General features: G+C 43.1%; 1 protein-coding gene across 1 annotated transcript in view; it reads right to left on the minus strand.

Moving 5' to 3' along the window:
• Positions 1-1549: 1549 nt before the first annotated feature.
• The window catches only part of F13A1 (coagulation factor XIII A chain), a 165261-nt gene continuing 154150 nt past the window's right edge, over positions 1550-12660 (minus strand). Inside the window, exons 14-15 of the mRNA XM_026511433.4 lie at positions 9354-9490; positions 1550-3274 (exon numbers count right to left, since the gene is read on the minus strand). Of these exons, the coding sequence (XP_026367218.2) occupies positions 3121-3274; positions 9354-9490 (291 nt within the window). The 3' untranslated portion in view covers positions 1550-3120. The remainder of the gene's footprint in view (positions 3275-9353; positions 9491-12660) is intronic.

Raw genomic sequence — 12660 nt, forward strand, 5'->3', positions numbered from 1 at the left:
ATATATCTGGTTCCCTCCTCTGGATGTGAGTTCTTTCTGGGTAGGAACCATGGGACTTTTCGTTGTTGAATTCCCAGGCTCTAGGATGATGCCTAATGTTCAATAAATACTAGTTGAATTTGTGCTTGCACAATTAATTAGTGCATGAATGGTTAAATAGATGGTTGGAATAAAGAATGGATAGGTGGTTGGAAGGCTGGCTGGCTGGTTAGCTGGCAGGAGGATGGCTGCACAGTAGAAAAGATGAATGAATGGATGGCTGGGTTGGTTGACAATTAACTTTATAGTAATTTTGGAAGGATGTTCATAAATGACAACCTTACATCTAGAATTTTGTGACTTTTGATTTCACAAACTCCATTTCCTTCTATAATATTGTAAATTTGTACAATTTCTTGTATAAAATTTATACAAATTCTTGTTATACTGCAGCTCTATGAAAAGCCTTGGAGTTGATTTTGACTCAATATTCTTAAAAACTTTGAGAGACAAAAGATTTAAATAAACTAGTAAACTAGGGGTTGATGTCACTGCTTGTTCCCATCTGTAGCTTGATTTGCCATGATGTGTGGTTTCCTAGACTTTTTTAGGTTCTTTATCAACAGGCTTGAAGTAATTACATTTACTTGTTTTACATGATTGATGTAGTGAAATTACTTGGGGATAAAAATGTATTCATACAATCTCTCTCTCTCTTTGTCTCTTTCTCCCTATCGACCTCTCATCTATCTATCTATCTCCCTATCTCATTGTCTATGATCTATCTATCTCTAGGTTTGCATGTGCTGTTGTTCAGTTTTGCTTCACATATCCCCAGAAGAATCTTGTGGAAATGTAAGTATTCTTACTCCTCTTTGGTCACTGAAGCAAATTTGTTCAGAAGCATAGAGGACTAGCCGAGGCAGACACTAGAATTCAGCGTCTCTGGTGCTATCTGAAATTCATTGCTTGTTACCACTGCTAAAATGATTTTTAGAGCTGCAGCATTATTATACAGTGTAGAATCCCAGCTGTCAGAGGGGATGGGCTGGCTCTTAGGCATGATGAATAGGTTTTATTTTGAGTGCCAACTCTAAATCAGTTGGTAATAGCTGCCTGGAGTACTGCGTTGAGGACAATTCTGAGGCCCTCTCTGAGCAGCAATTGTTCAGTGATATTGCCATGAGTGTAGGGTCTCCATACACACTTGCCATATATTTTCTATCTCTATTCTAAGACCACAAAAGGTGTTCATTATGATAGCTGTCCATGCTGGTTTGTCCACTGATTCACTAAGAGATCATTCATGAAAAAGTATCTACAGAGATTCTGCAGTTTCTGGAAGCTGATTTTGAACTGCATACGTACACTTCCTCCTTTGATGACTGTGGTTAATACAATGCAAAAACAGCAGTGAGGAAAGCTAACTATGCATGAATACCTATTAAAGTCATTTCCTTTAAAGGGGAAATGCTTGTTTTCCTAGCCAGGGTAGGTCATCTACTAAGGAAGGGTGGCTTCTTGACCACTTGTGGTTAGTAGTGTTGTATTGAAAATTAAAACTGTTCACTTTTATGCAGATGCAAACATAATCACATTAACTTTATTTGAAGCTTTGATTACATTCTAGTTAATAAGCATATACTACATTAAGCCAATTTAACCATACAGCAAAATGCATTTCATTTCAAAATTGAGTATTGGAAGGCTTAGCAAATGCTGGGATTATTAATTACTTAATACAATTAGGTATGATGCACATACGGAGGTGACCACTAACCCTCATGGATCCCTGGTGCCCAGAACAGTCTCAGAGGCTTAGAAATGTGGTTATAGAGATCAAAAAATTTCATTCTGGCTTTTCCACTTTGTTTTTGCTAAGAATCATGCCCTAGGCATATCGATGGATAATTTTGATCATAAATCAGCCTTGCAAATAAATAGCAGGTAGCCTTGCCTATTGGAACCTTGGAGCATAATACAAATGATGTCAGCATCCTCTATCATTGGGTCTGCTTTAGTATTGGCTACTTGCAAGATGGAGTCTGTATTACCTTTTAGTATCTGAGTCCTGAGCTGAGGTCTCGACATGAGTGATATGAAGGACAACAGGGAATTAGTGGCTGCCCATCCTTCTACATGCCTGGCCACTAAATCTGCCAGATTCTGCAACTCATAGGGCTTATTCTATCTCTAAAAATGTACCTGGGCTTGCACTACTGTGTGAAAGAGAGGATCCCAGAGAGACAGATGAAGTATAATTACTAATAAAAGAGACTAATTCCTCATTTTTCCTGTCCCAAGTCAGTCTTGTTACTTTCTAGTCCTGTGGCCCCAAAAGACTTAAAGTAAAGGATATTGGTTCCTGCTGATGAGGCCACAGTGTGACACCTCCTACAGAATGCACCATAAAACTACATTATTTCATAGATCTGAGTATTGCACCTGCTATGTTATCTCCTCTTAGGTGATTAAGTTTCCCACAAATGCAATTTGTTAATATGGGGCCACATCTTCTCACAAGGTAAATCTGTGAAATTTGGCAGGCAGTTGCTTTGCCACAGGTGCAAGATGAAAGACCTTGCCCTGGCTTTGCCAAGAAGAAAAATGATGCTGTTCTCAATACCTGGGAAAAATATTCTGCACAGAGAGTAGAACCTGATTCCAAAAAAGGGGAATAGAATTCTAGGGCCCAAATCATGTTCTTCTCTCCCTTTGGGGGAGTATATTACCTCCAAAAGGCTGAGTGGGAGATCAGAATCTTATTTTACATGAGGCCAGGTATTGAGCAAATCCCCTTGTTAAGGGAAGTCCTCTGATATTTGGAGCTGCAGCCATTTGTGATGATAAATGATGACTTTTACTCTTATGAGCTATGAGAACTTAATTAGAGCTTAATTAAAGCTAATGCTCAGAATCCTTTGAAAGGTGGAGTGATTAAAAACTAACTTCCACATTGAATAGTCACACTGAAAAGTAGTCTTTGAAACACATAGCATTTCCACTCTGGGGCCCCATGTAGTCCTGGCTGGGTCTTCACATCTAAGTTAAAGCAAGAGCTGACTATTTTTTGCATTAGAATTTCCCTAGCCAAGACTACAAGAGGCCCCGTACCCAGGTCCATCTCAGCCCGCTGAGCATTTATGCAGAAGGTCGTCTCTGAATCTGCAAATCCAGCTCGCCGTACACGTGTCTCAGGGAGTCACTGGTCAAGCTGGCTATCAGCTTCCGATGGCCAGACACCCAGGGTCGACACACTTCTTCCCATTGCACGGTGGAGTTGGGCCGGATTTCCCTGAAAGGACGGAAAAGAGAGGAAAGGTTGTACTCTCCAGAGAGGCATATCCAGTTCCCTACCTTGATCAGGAAGCAGTGAGAACACGTGCCTGAGTCACATGCTCTCTTTCTCTCAGTTGATGATAGTAGAACACAGAAGGGCTGATTTGACCTATTCCAACCCAGATGAGGTCCCTGGATGGGGATGTGCCACTGACAGACCCAATGGGTCATGGTTCCTTCCACTTGGATGCATCAACTGGCATCTACTGCATGGTGAGGAAGGGCTGAGTCTCCTACCGGCCATGAGTCAACTGAAGTCTAGTTTGTCCCCCAGCCACCACAGTAGCCTCATGGATGTGACTGATCTTCCTTGGCTCATTTTGGGCCACTCTAGTTCCCTCCTGAATTAGACTCCTGTCTGAATCCCCAGCTGCCTTTGCTAAGGTCCTGATACCCTAATTAGTTCTTGCCAATCCCTTTGGGATTGTTCCCAGGCCCAAAATCTGGAACGTAACCCTACCTGCTGCCAACTGATGGAGAACTTGCATGCTCTATCATTCATAATCCTGTTTAACCACCAAATTGGGGCTCTTTGCCCATGCACCTCTCTGCTACTCCTTTGTATCCATCCTGATAATGGGAACGACCTTCAATGGTTCTGATATCCACCTCTTCTTCTGCAGCCTATGCTTTGAGGTTTTCCTAAGTTCATGGCCAAGCTCACTCCAGTGAATGACTGAGGTCAATCAGGGTTGGGGAGATTAAGGCTTCTCTGGGGTGTTTCACATATATTACCCTACGGAAGCCTCAGGAGGAAGTTACATGCAGGTTTTACATGCATGATAGTCCCTCGAGGTAGGTACTACATGACACACTGTATAGTTAAGAAAAATGGAGGGATAAACAAATGAAGCAGTTTTTCCAAGATCACACAGCTTTGAATGGACAGAGATGAGGTTTGGATGCAAGTTGTTCTGATTCCCAAAGCCATGCTCTTTCGAGCATGTATTTCATATTATAGCCTCAATGAAGATGACTTTTCTGGCCACTATGCTAGTTTTTTTTTTTTTTTTTAAATAAACAAGACAGATGTCCTTTTATTCTGTACTAAGAGCTTCTTGCAGTATTGTTCATAGAAGATTCCTGGTCTCTGCTCTCTGATCCTCAGGGAGAGCAGGTACTGGGCGGCCTTGCAGGGGATCCCGGGCCAGCACTTCTTGGGGAGATGAAGGGAGACCACCATGAGTGCCTTAGACAGAAAAGGGACCTGTTTTCATGGGATTACTGAAGCCCAGCATGTCAGAATTGGAAAGAACTTAGAAATCACTTAGTCTAGCTACCTCATCTACAGGCGAGGAGGATGGGATCCTAGGAGTCCTTTGGAATCTTCCACAGTCCTTGCCTGATGGCCCAGACCATGGACAAAGAAAAACGTGCTGGGGGACATGAAGAGTGTGCTCGCGCTCAGAAGTGAGGAACATCCTTGTAGAGGAGCTCTGCGAATACTTCCCTAGTGGAGCGTGCTTCCTACTAGCACCATGGAGGGACTGAGGGACCAAAGGAACTGGGGATGATGTGGCTTCAGACTGGGTGGTGATAGGAGGGGTTACAAGGAAGGGGAACTGCCAAAGAAAGTCTGGAGTGGTTCAAAGGCCTCAGCTACATGATCCCCTATTTACCCTTGGGGGCCGGGGCCATAGAACACCACTTTAAACACAGTCAAAGTGCAGGGGGAAATACGGGGACACATACCTGTGCTTGACCTACTCTATGTAAAGTTAGAACCCCCAAATTTCCTCAAATAGAGCTAAAACAATATGTATTTTAGATGGCGGTGGGTGTACATCCTCTGGGATAGAAAGGGGGAAATGCCCCCAAATCTTGGAAATCTAGACACTAAATAAGAAATCCCTTTCAAACTCTCATACCTGTGCTCAGTGAATTAGGACAGGCATCTGAGGCCTTGGGAATGCCTCTCTTTGGAACTGTTCCAGGCATTGACTCTGCCACTACTGGTCTAAATGTCTCAATTAACTTGGTATTTGCTAATTCTTTTCTTTATTTTTGTTCTTTATAAATGTAGTTCTATAAAGTATTTTCACCCATTATATAAAACCCAAATTGGGTGTAAAATGCACACACACCACCTATATAGGTATTTTGCAAACTCAGTAAATTGATTTTATGATTCAAGGTTTGAACAACATTGACCTGACCATGGGTTTCCTCACCTCTAAAAGGCAGACACTGTAGAATATTGACTAGAGTGTGGGGGCGCCTGGGAGGCTCAGTTGGTTAAGAGTCTGCCTTTGCCTCAGGTCATGATCCCAGAGTCCTGGGATCCGGCCATGCATCAGGCTCTCGGCTCAGTGGGGAGCCTGCTTCTCCTCTCCCTCTGCCTGTCACTCTGACTATTTGTGCTCTCTCTCTCTCTCAAATAAATAAATAAATAAAATGCTTTAAAAAATGAATAGAGTGTGGACAGAGTGAGGTGAATTGCTATTTGTACTGCACTTAGAAGCATGGCAAATATGGCAATCGCCAAGTATACTCGTGGGTGATTGGCATTACTGTTGTTGTTGCTATAATTATTAGTATTACCACAATCACCCTTACGGTTGTTGCTTACTCTGCCTGAACTCTCTGCAAAACAACTAGGAAAGTGAGTTCCTCCTGCCTGTATGCAGAGAAACAGTTCTCTATCCTTAATTTACAGTGATTAATTAAATATGAATACATGTTTTAAGATATTTATTTCTCAAGAGCTGGGCTATTTTTACCTTGATCCATTCGTTCTTTCTTTTCTGGTTTCCCCGAGTGATCAATCAGAAACACTTTGCAAAATAGTCGTCTTGCTTGTGGATCTGGCCTGGGGCCATGTAATGCAGGTGACTACATCCATAGAAACTATAATCCCTGAGCTTCACTTGGTAATTGGCTCTTACTCATAAACCTGGCCCCATAATGATATTCAAATATGTATCTCATACATGTATAGATGTCTCCTCAAGACTATCATACAAAGATATTCATACACGAAGATACACATGTGTGTCTAAGTATGCATTTATGTGTAGATAAATATGTACAGAAAGAAAAGAATCACTCACCCACATTGGTAAGTGGAGTAATATTGGAATAATCCTATTTGCCTGGGGTATAGATGTTGTGATAAATGGTTCTCAGTTAATGTGCTGAGCTATCAAGATATGCTGGCCATTTATCATCTTGAACGCATACAGGCAAATGGGATTATTATTACAATAAACTGCGACTATCTATGGGTTGTTCTCAATGTGTCTAGCCCTCAGCTTCTGTCCTACTTGGGAAACTCAAAATTTAAAACAAAATCACAAAGTCAGGGAACTTTTCTCTTGAAATAACTTACTGAACCTGATCATTTTTTAAAGAGAAAAATGAATCTGGAAGATGAATTATTTGATGTTCTGGAAGTATCAAGTGCAGAAACTTGAAAGCTGAGAGTCTGTGGGGGCAGTACTTTCAAGCATCTAAGGTAGGTGGGCGGTGGTGGCAGAAGGCAGGAAGGTAAAGCATCTCGGAGCACAGTTGGCTCATACCCTGAGCAAGGAGTGAAACACCACTGCTTTCCATGTTCCTAGTTCAATTCCCTGTTCTCTAGCTCCTGCCTTCCAGGCCCCTGCTTTGAGCTTGACATCCCTTGCCTTCTAGGGCCCTGGCAGGACTGTGGGTGGGTAGGTGGGGGTAGTGATTCCCTTGACTATTCAAGATGTGTATCCTAGAAAAGAATACAGTCTTGTGAACGATTCTGCTTCTACACAATTGCTCTTTTTAAGGGTCCAAGTTGTTACATGGTCTGCCACTCTTAGATCAGATCTTGGCAGCATAGGGTACCCTGAAGTGCTTGTAATTATCTGACAATATGGATGTGGGTGCTGGCTGGCTCAGGTCTTCGTTGTGAATGTGTGTGCTGGAGTCAGGAGGAGACAGAGAAAGTAGTGCTCTCTCCAAAGTCCCAAACCCTAGACCGTAAATATTTTCCCTCTCAAGTTCTTTCCAATTTTTGACAGTCTCAGAGAAATAAAGCTACTCTTGTGTTGGGGAGATCCACCCCTTGGATCTGGATTCCCACAAGAGATTGAGGACCTCGCTTTCTGTCTGTTACCTATCTGCCATAGACCAATGTGTTGGAATTAACGACCAATAGGACCTTAAGGAAGAGTGTGGGCAGGGCATTTGCCTTGTGTCCATGTAAGGACTGGACTTTTCCATCCCTTCCAAGATTCACTCCACTTTGCCCTACCCCAGTGTCAGATATTAACAATAAGTGCCTGGACACTCAACACACCTAGGGCCTCATGCCTCCCAAATGGTGGGTCATTGCACCGTGTGAGGATTAATCTTTCTTCTAACACACAGATTGCCTCTTTTCATGCGTTGGCCTGTAATCAAGGTGGGATTTTTGGCACAGCCGGGGTGTGTAGGTAGCAGGACGTTCCAGTACCCTGAGATGAGGCTTCCAGGGTTACCGTTTGAAAAGGAAAAATTGGATGCAGCGGGGGGTTGTTTTGAAGAAGAAACGTGTTTCACTTTGCCTGAGTGATTCTTGCATCTGATTCGAGTGGGAAGGTGCGAGAAGGGGTGAGTGAGGCTGTCGTTTCTGACGAAAGCAGGGCTATCACTGCTGACCTCTCTCTCTCGCTAAGGATGATTTCTAATTTAATTCTTTTTTTCCTGCAACTTTCCTATTAGCACAGGAAGGGTTGTTATGTTTTGTGCTTGCATTTTTACAAGAGCACTCAAATTATTTTCCCGGTTGTTTATTGCATTCACGGGCCACAGGAGTCTCTTAGACAATGGGATTGCAGAAGCTGTGAGCATTGTAATTTGAAAGAAATGCAGAGAGCACTTAGTGGGCATCCCAGAAGGGGTGAAGGAGACCCTTGGCCTGGTCCCACAGATTCAGAAGAGGTAGTTTCTAGAAAGGGTGTTAGGGAGATTCCTAACATATCTTGTCACCAGGCACTTTCTGCAGCCCTCCACCTCCCCTTCTGTGCTTCAGAAGTTCACCCCACAGGAAATACGCTAGATTGACTGATGCTGACAGAGACTTATTTGTGGTAGAAATGAAAGTATTAAGCCTCAAAGATTGAGATCCATTCTGGGCATCACACTTTAAGAGGAGCACTGACAGGGAGCCTGGGTAGCGCAGTCGTTAAGCGTCTGCCTTCGGCTCAGGGCGTGATCCCGGCATTCCAGGATCGAGTCCCACATCGGGCTCCTCCGCTGGGAGCCTGCTTCTTCCTCTCCCACTCCCCTGCTGTGTTCCCTCTCTCGCTGGCTGTCTCTCTGTCACATAAATAAATTAAAAAATCTTAAAAAAAAAAAAAAAAAAAAAAAGAGGAGCACTGACAAACTGGAGTATGGGGGAAAGGGTGGCAAGCTAAAGCCACGTTAGGGGTCAGGAGAGGTATAGAGAAGATGCGACAGTTGTTTGCAAACATTTGGAAGGCACCAGATGGAAGAAAGATGGGCTTTATTCTGTGCGGATCCAAATGACAGAATTAGGATCACCGGGTAGGACCGAAAGGTAGAATTGTTTTCTAACAATGAGAGCTACCTGAGTGTGGAATGGGCTGTCTTGTTGGCTGACACTCTGTCAGCAAAAGTAACAGAAGCCGAGAAACTATAGGGCACAATCTGATGGTGTTAGGTGTGAATGAAGCAGTCTCATTCATATTATCACAGAGCTGGAGGTAGTCGTTTGTGCCCTAAATAGAGAATCAAGTCTGCAATTCTTTAGGCTCCCCTTGATTCTACAGAAAGCAACAGTTCTAGAGTGCTTGTGACAGGGAAATCTGGAAGGTGGGCTGGGAAGAAAGATGATAATAGTACCCATCTCGTTAAGGTGGTTTTAAGGATTACATGATGGAAATGCCAGTCAAACTGACCCTACTTGTAGCCTGTGACTCCTAGACATGGCCAAGAAGAAGGTGGCAGCTTCTCAGACATGCTCAGTGGGTGCTAGATGTGAGTTTGGAAAAGACAGAGAACACTAAGCCTTCCCACAGTCCCATGTCACTTGTCACCTTCTCAGTTCCCACCCCACACCTTACCGGAACATCTTCCTCTTTGGCTTCATCACTCCGGGACCATCCAGGTGTATCCACACATTCCGCAGAGTCTCTTTTAGAGGATTGGTGAACTCAACTGTTACCACCATGTCAGAACCAACCATCTTGGCACCCCGGACCTAAGACAGGAGTTGGGGGAGAATGCAGCTTATTAGCAGCACATAGAACCTTTTTGCTCTCCCGTGTCCTTAGCCATCTTCACTTTTGCTGGTTTTACAGAATGGTTATTTTTTTGGCAATGGAACTAGTGTGATGAGGATAGCTGATTGCTTTAACTGGGGGATACCTATTGAGACAAAGATGGAAAATTACTAATTAGGATCACACTCTTTTCCTCATTATAAAAACCACCTAATTAGAGCTCAGGTTAATAGCCGTGACCACCAGCTGCTCTTTCTCAGCAGGAGGTGGAAGTGTATCTGGTGTAGCAACACATTTCCATGGTGAGGGTGGCCAGGCAAACTCTGCTTCTGGACAGGACTCAAGTTTCCTGCCAGTGCACGGGGGATTCCCGAGTTCAAGAGGAAGAAAACGCTCCAGGGGGCCTAAGCCTTCTTCCTTTTAGGCACACTAGAAAGAAATATGGCCAAAGAGGGAGTCATTACTGTGGAACTTGAAGAAAAAGAATCTGGATACTAAAATAGGCCAAAAAAAAAAAAAAAAAAAAAAAGACTTTTTGTCTGCTGTTACAACATCTGAGTCCAGGAGAGTCTAAGGCCCTTTGTTGGCAAGTTGTGTGTGACAAGTCTCAGAAGTATCCAGTATTTGGCAAAGCACCTCATGAGGCAGCCAGAGTTCAATGTCCGTTCAGCACTTACTAGTTGTGGGGCCTTGGGTGACTTAGTTGTGGGGCCTTGGGTGACTTACTCAACCTTTTTGAGACTCAGTTTTCCTGTCTCTAAGACTGGGCTGACATTCCTATGGGGTCATCGATATGAAATGCTCTTAGTATTTGCTCTTAGGCTATGTTTATTGGGTTCCAGGAATGGTATTCTTTCCCAACACCAACACAATGAGCTGGAAAATGGCCACATGGCTCTGGGGTTTGTTTGTTCATTCGTTTGTTTAGGAGATACGTGCGCCGAATGGATGGATCTGAATAAGCTCTACGTAACTTGGGAACAAGATAATCATATAGTTCTTACCTCATAAGAAAAGCATAGAATGGGATAACGCATATAAAGCAACAAACACACGTAGGACACAACGCAAAAGCTCTGTACTTTACAGCTCACACTGGTTTCGGAATAGCGATGCTCAACGTAGTTAGTTTCATTTGTCTTTTTTTTTTTTTTTTTTTAAGATTTCATCTTACAGGCGCCTGGGTGGCACAGCGGTTAAGCGTCTGCCTTCGGCTCAGGGCGTGATCCCGGTGTCATGGGATTGAGCCCCACATCAGGCTCCTCCGCTATGAGCCTGCTTCTTCCTCTCCCACTCCCCCTGCTTGTGTTCCCTCTCTCGCTGGCTGTCTCTATCTCTGTCGAATAAATAAATAAAATCTTTAAAAAAAAAGAAAGAAAGATTTCATCTTAAATTTTAGTGTACTTTCAACTCCAGTATCTACCAGTGCCGAGCAAATATTTGTGAAATTAGATTAACTGCTTAACAATGGAATTTATTGACTGAGTTTCCAATGTAACAACTCGGCCATTATTATACACTATTTCTTTAAGTGGCATATACTAAAGAAAAAATTATATGGAATTGAGCCTTTTTTATGAACAGAGGGAAGGAAGAAGGACAATTTCCAGGGAAAAAGACTCTCACTTACTAACTCTGCAGTAAAGAACAAATCTTCATGGACTTTACTCTTAAGACACAGTTTGTGTCTAAATTTATGTCTATGGAATTTTAAAAATCTATGAGAAAAATGAAAATTGCAGCCAATTCTCCATGTTTCTTACATTCAAATCAACATCTGTAGGTGGGATGGGGGGAGTGCTGGGGTCGGGGGGTCAGGGGTGGAACAGACAATGATCAAGGTGCAGACCACAGCAGGTGTCATCAAGAGAGCACGGATCATATGCCAAACAGTGTGTCTAGCACTTCGCCAGTGGTCTTCGGCCTGCCATGCATACAGAGTCACCTGGGGAACCTTAAAATCATGGAGGTCTAGGCCCACTCCCAAGCAATTAGCTCAGAATATCAGTCAGAGCTTGTCATAAGTTTATTTTAAGCACCCCTATTGATTTCTGAGAGTCAACTTAGAAAACTTCTCCCCAGGTGAAAATCTCTGATGCAGACAAAACATTCAGAAGACAGGCTGAAATCTTCACTTTCTTCCCAGATGTCCTGACTCGATCAGTATATATGTTGAACTACAGAAGTGCATTACTAGAATACTCTAAGTACTCTTGGTTTAATTCTCAAGGGTGGCCAACATATTTTTCCTAAGTTAGAAAAAAATTTCCGAACACTTTTGGATTTTTAAAAATATTAGATAAAAATAATGTTTACAGAAACTTTCTGAATTAGAGAAAGTGAGGCTGCTTCAGAAATGCTATTGGTAAAAGTCTGATCATTTTAATTTTGGGGGGAGGTGAGTATTTTGGAGCCATCTGCTGTCTTCATGGCATGCTATTGCAGGTATGGACAGAAGCCCCTTAACAAAAAATCTGGTAATAGCTATTGGCCCTTCCTCAACAGACACACAGTGACAAATACAAGATACATCTCACATGTGGTTTTAGGGGATTCATTACAGACCCAGAAGATCTACCCATGGACCTCCCCGGGCTCAAGGGCTCCAGGTGAAGAATCATTTCCATATGGCGAGGCTAGCTCTACAGGAAGATTCCTGCACTGTGGAAAGCAACGTGTACCCTTCCAGGTCACTTTTAACAGTGTTGGGGAAATTTAGTGTTTGAAAGACTGGCCCTGTGCTTGGGCCCTCAAGGACAGTCTTTAGATCTGGCCATGATTTGAAGATTAAGACTTCTCACATTAACTTCATGCATCATGCCTAACCAGTTTCCCTTCAGATGTTATCTTTGTAGCCAGCTGCTTCCATGGGCGTGTAAATACTCTCCAGGCTTCCCCCGTCCTGAGTGGGCAGGAGGCCATTGATCCCCTGATCCAGGCCTGGGAGAGGTGGGGAATGAAAGGAGAGGTCTCTTCTCAGGTTGCAGAGTGTTTCTTTTGCAATTAACAAAGACACAGCGTTCCTTTGCAGACATTCATCTCCTGCACCCAGAATGTAAACCTCCTTTGCCTGACTACTGAGATGCTAATGAACCCTAGAGACTCAACCCAAGCCAAATATAAAAGCCTGCCTAACATTTAATATCAC

This window comes from Ursus arctos, unplaced genomic scaffold (assembly GCF_023065955.2).
Source record: "Ursus arctos isolate Adak ecotype North America unplaced genomic scaffold, UrsArc2.0 scaffold_31, whole genome shotgun sequence".
Classification (NCBI taxonomy): Eukaryota; Metazoa; Chordata; class Mammalia; order Carnivora; family Ursidae; genus Ursus; species Ursus arctos.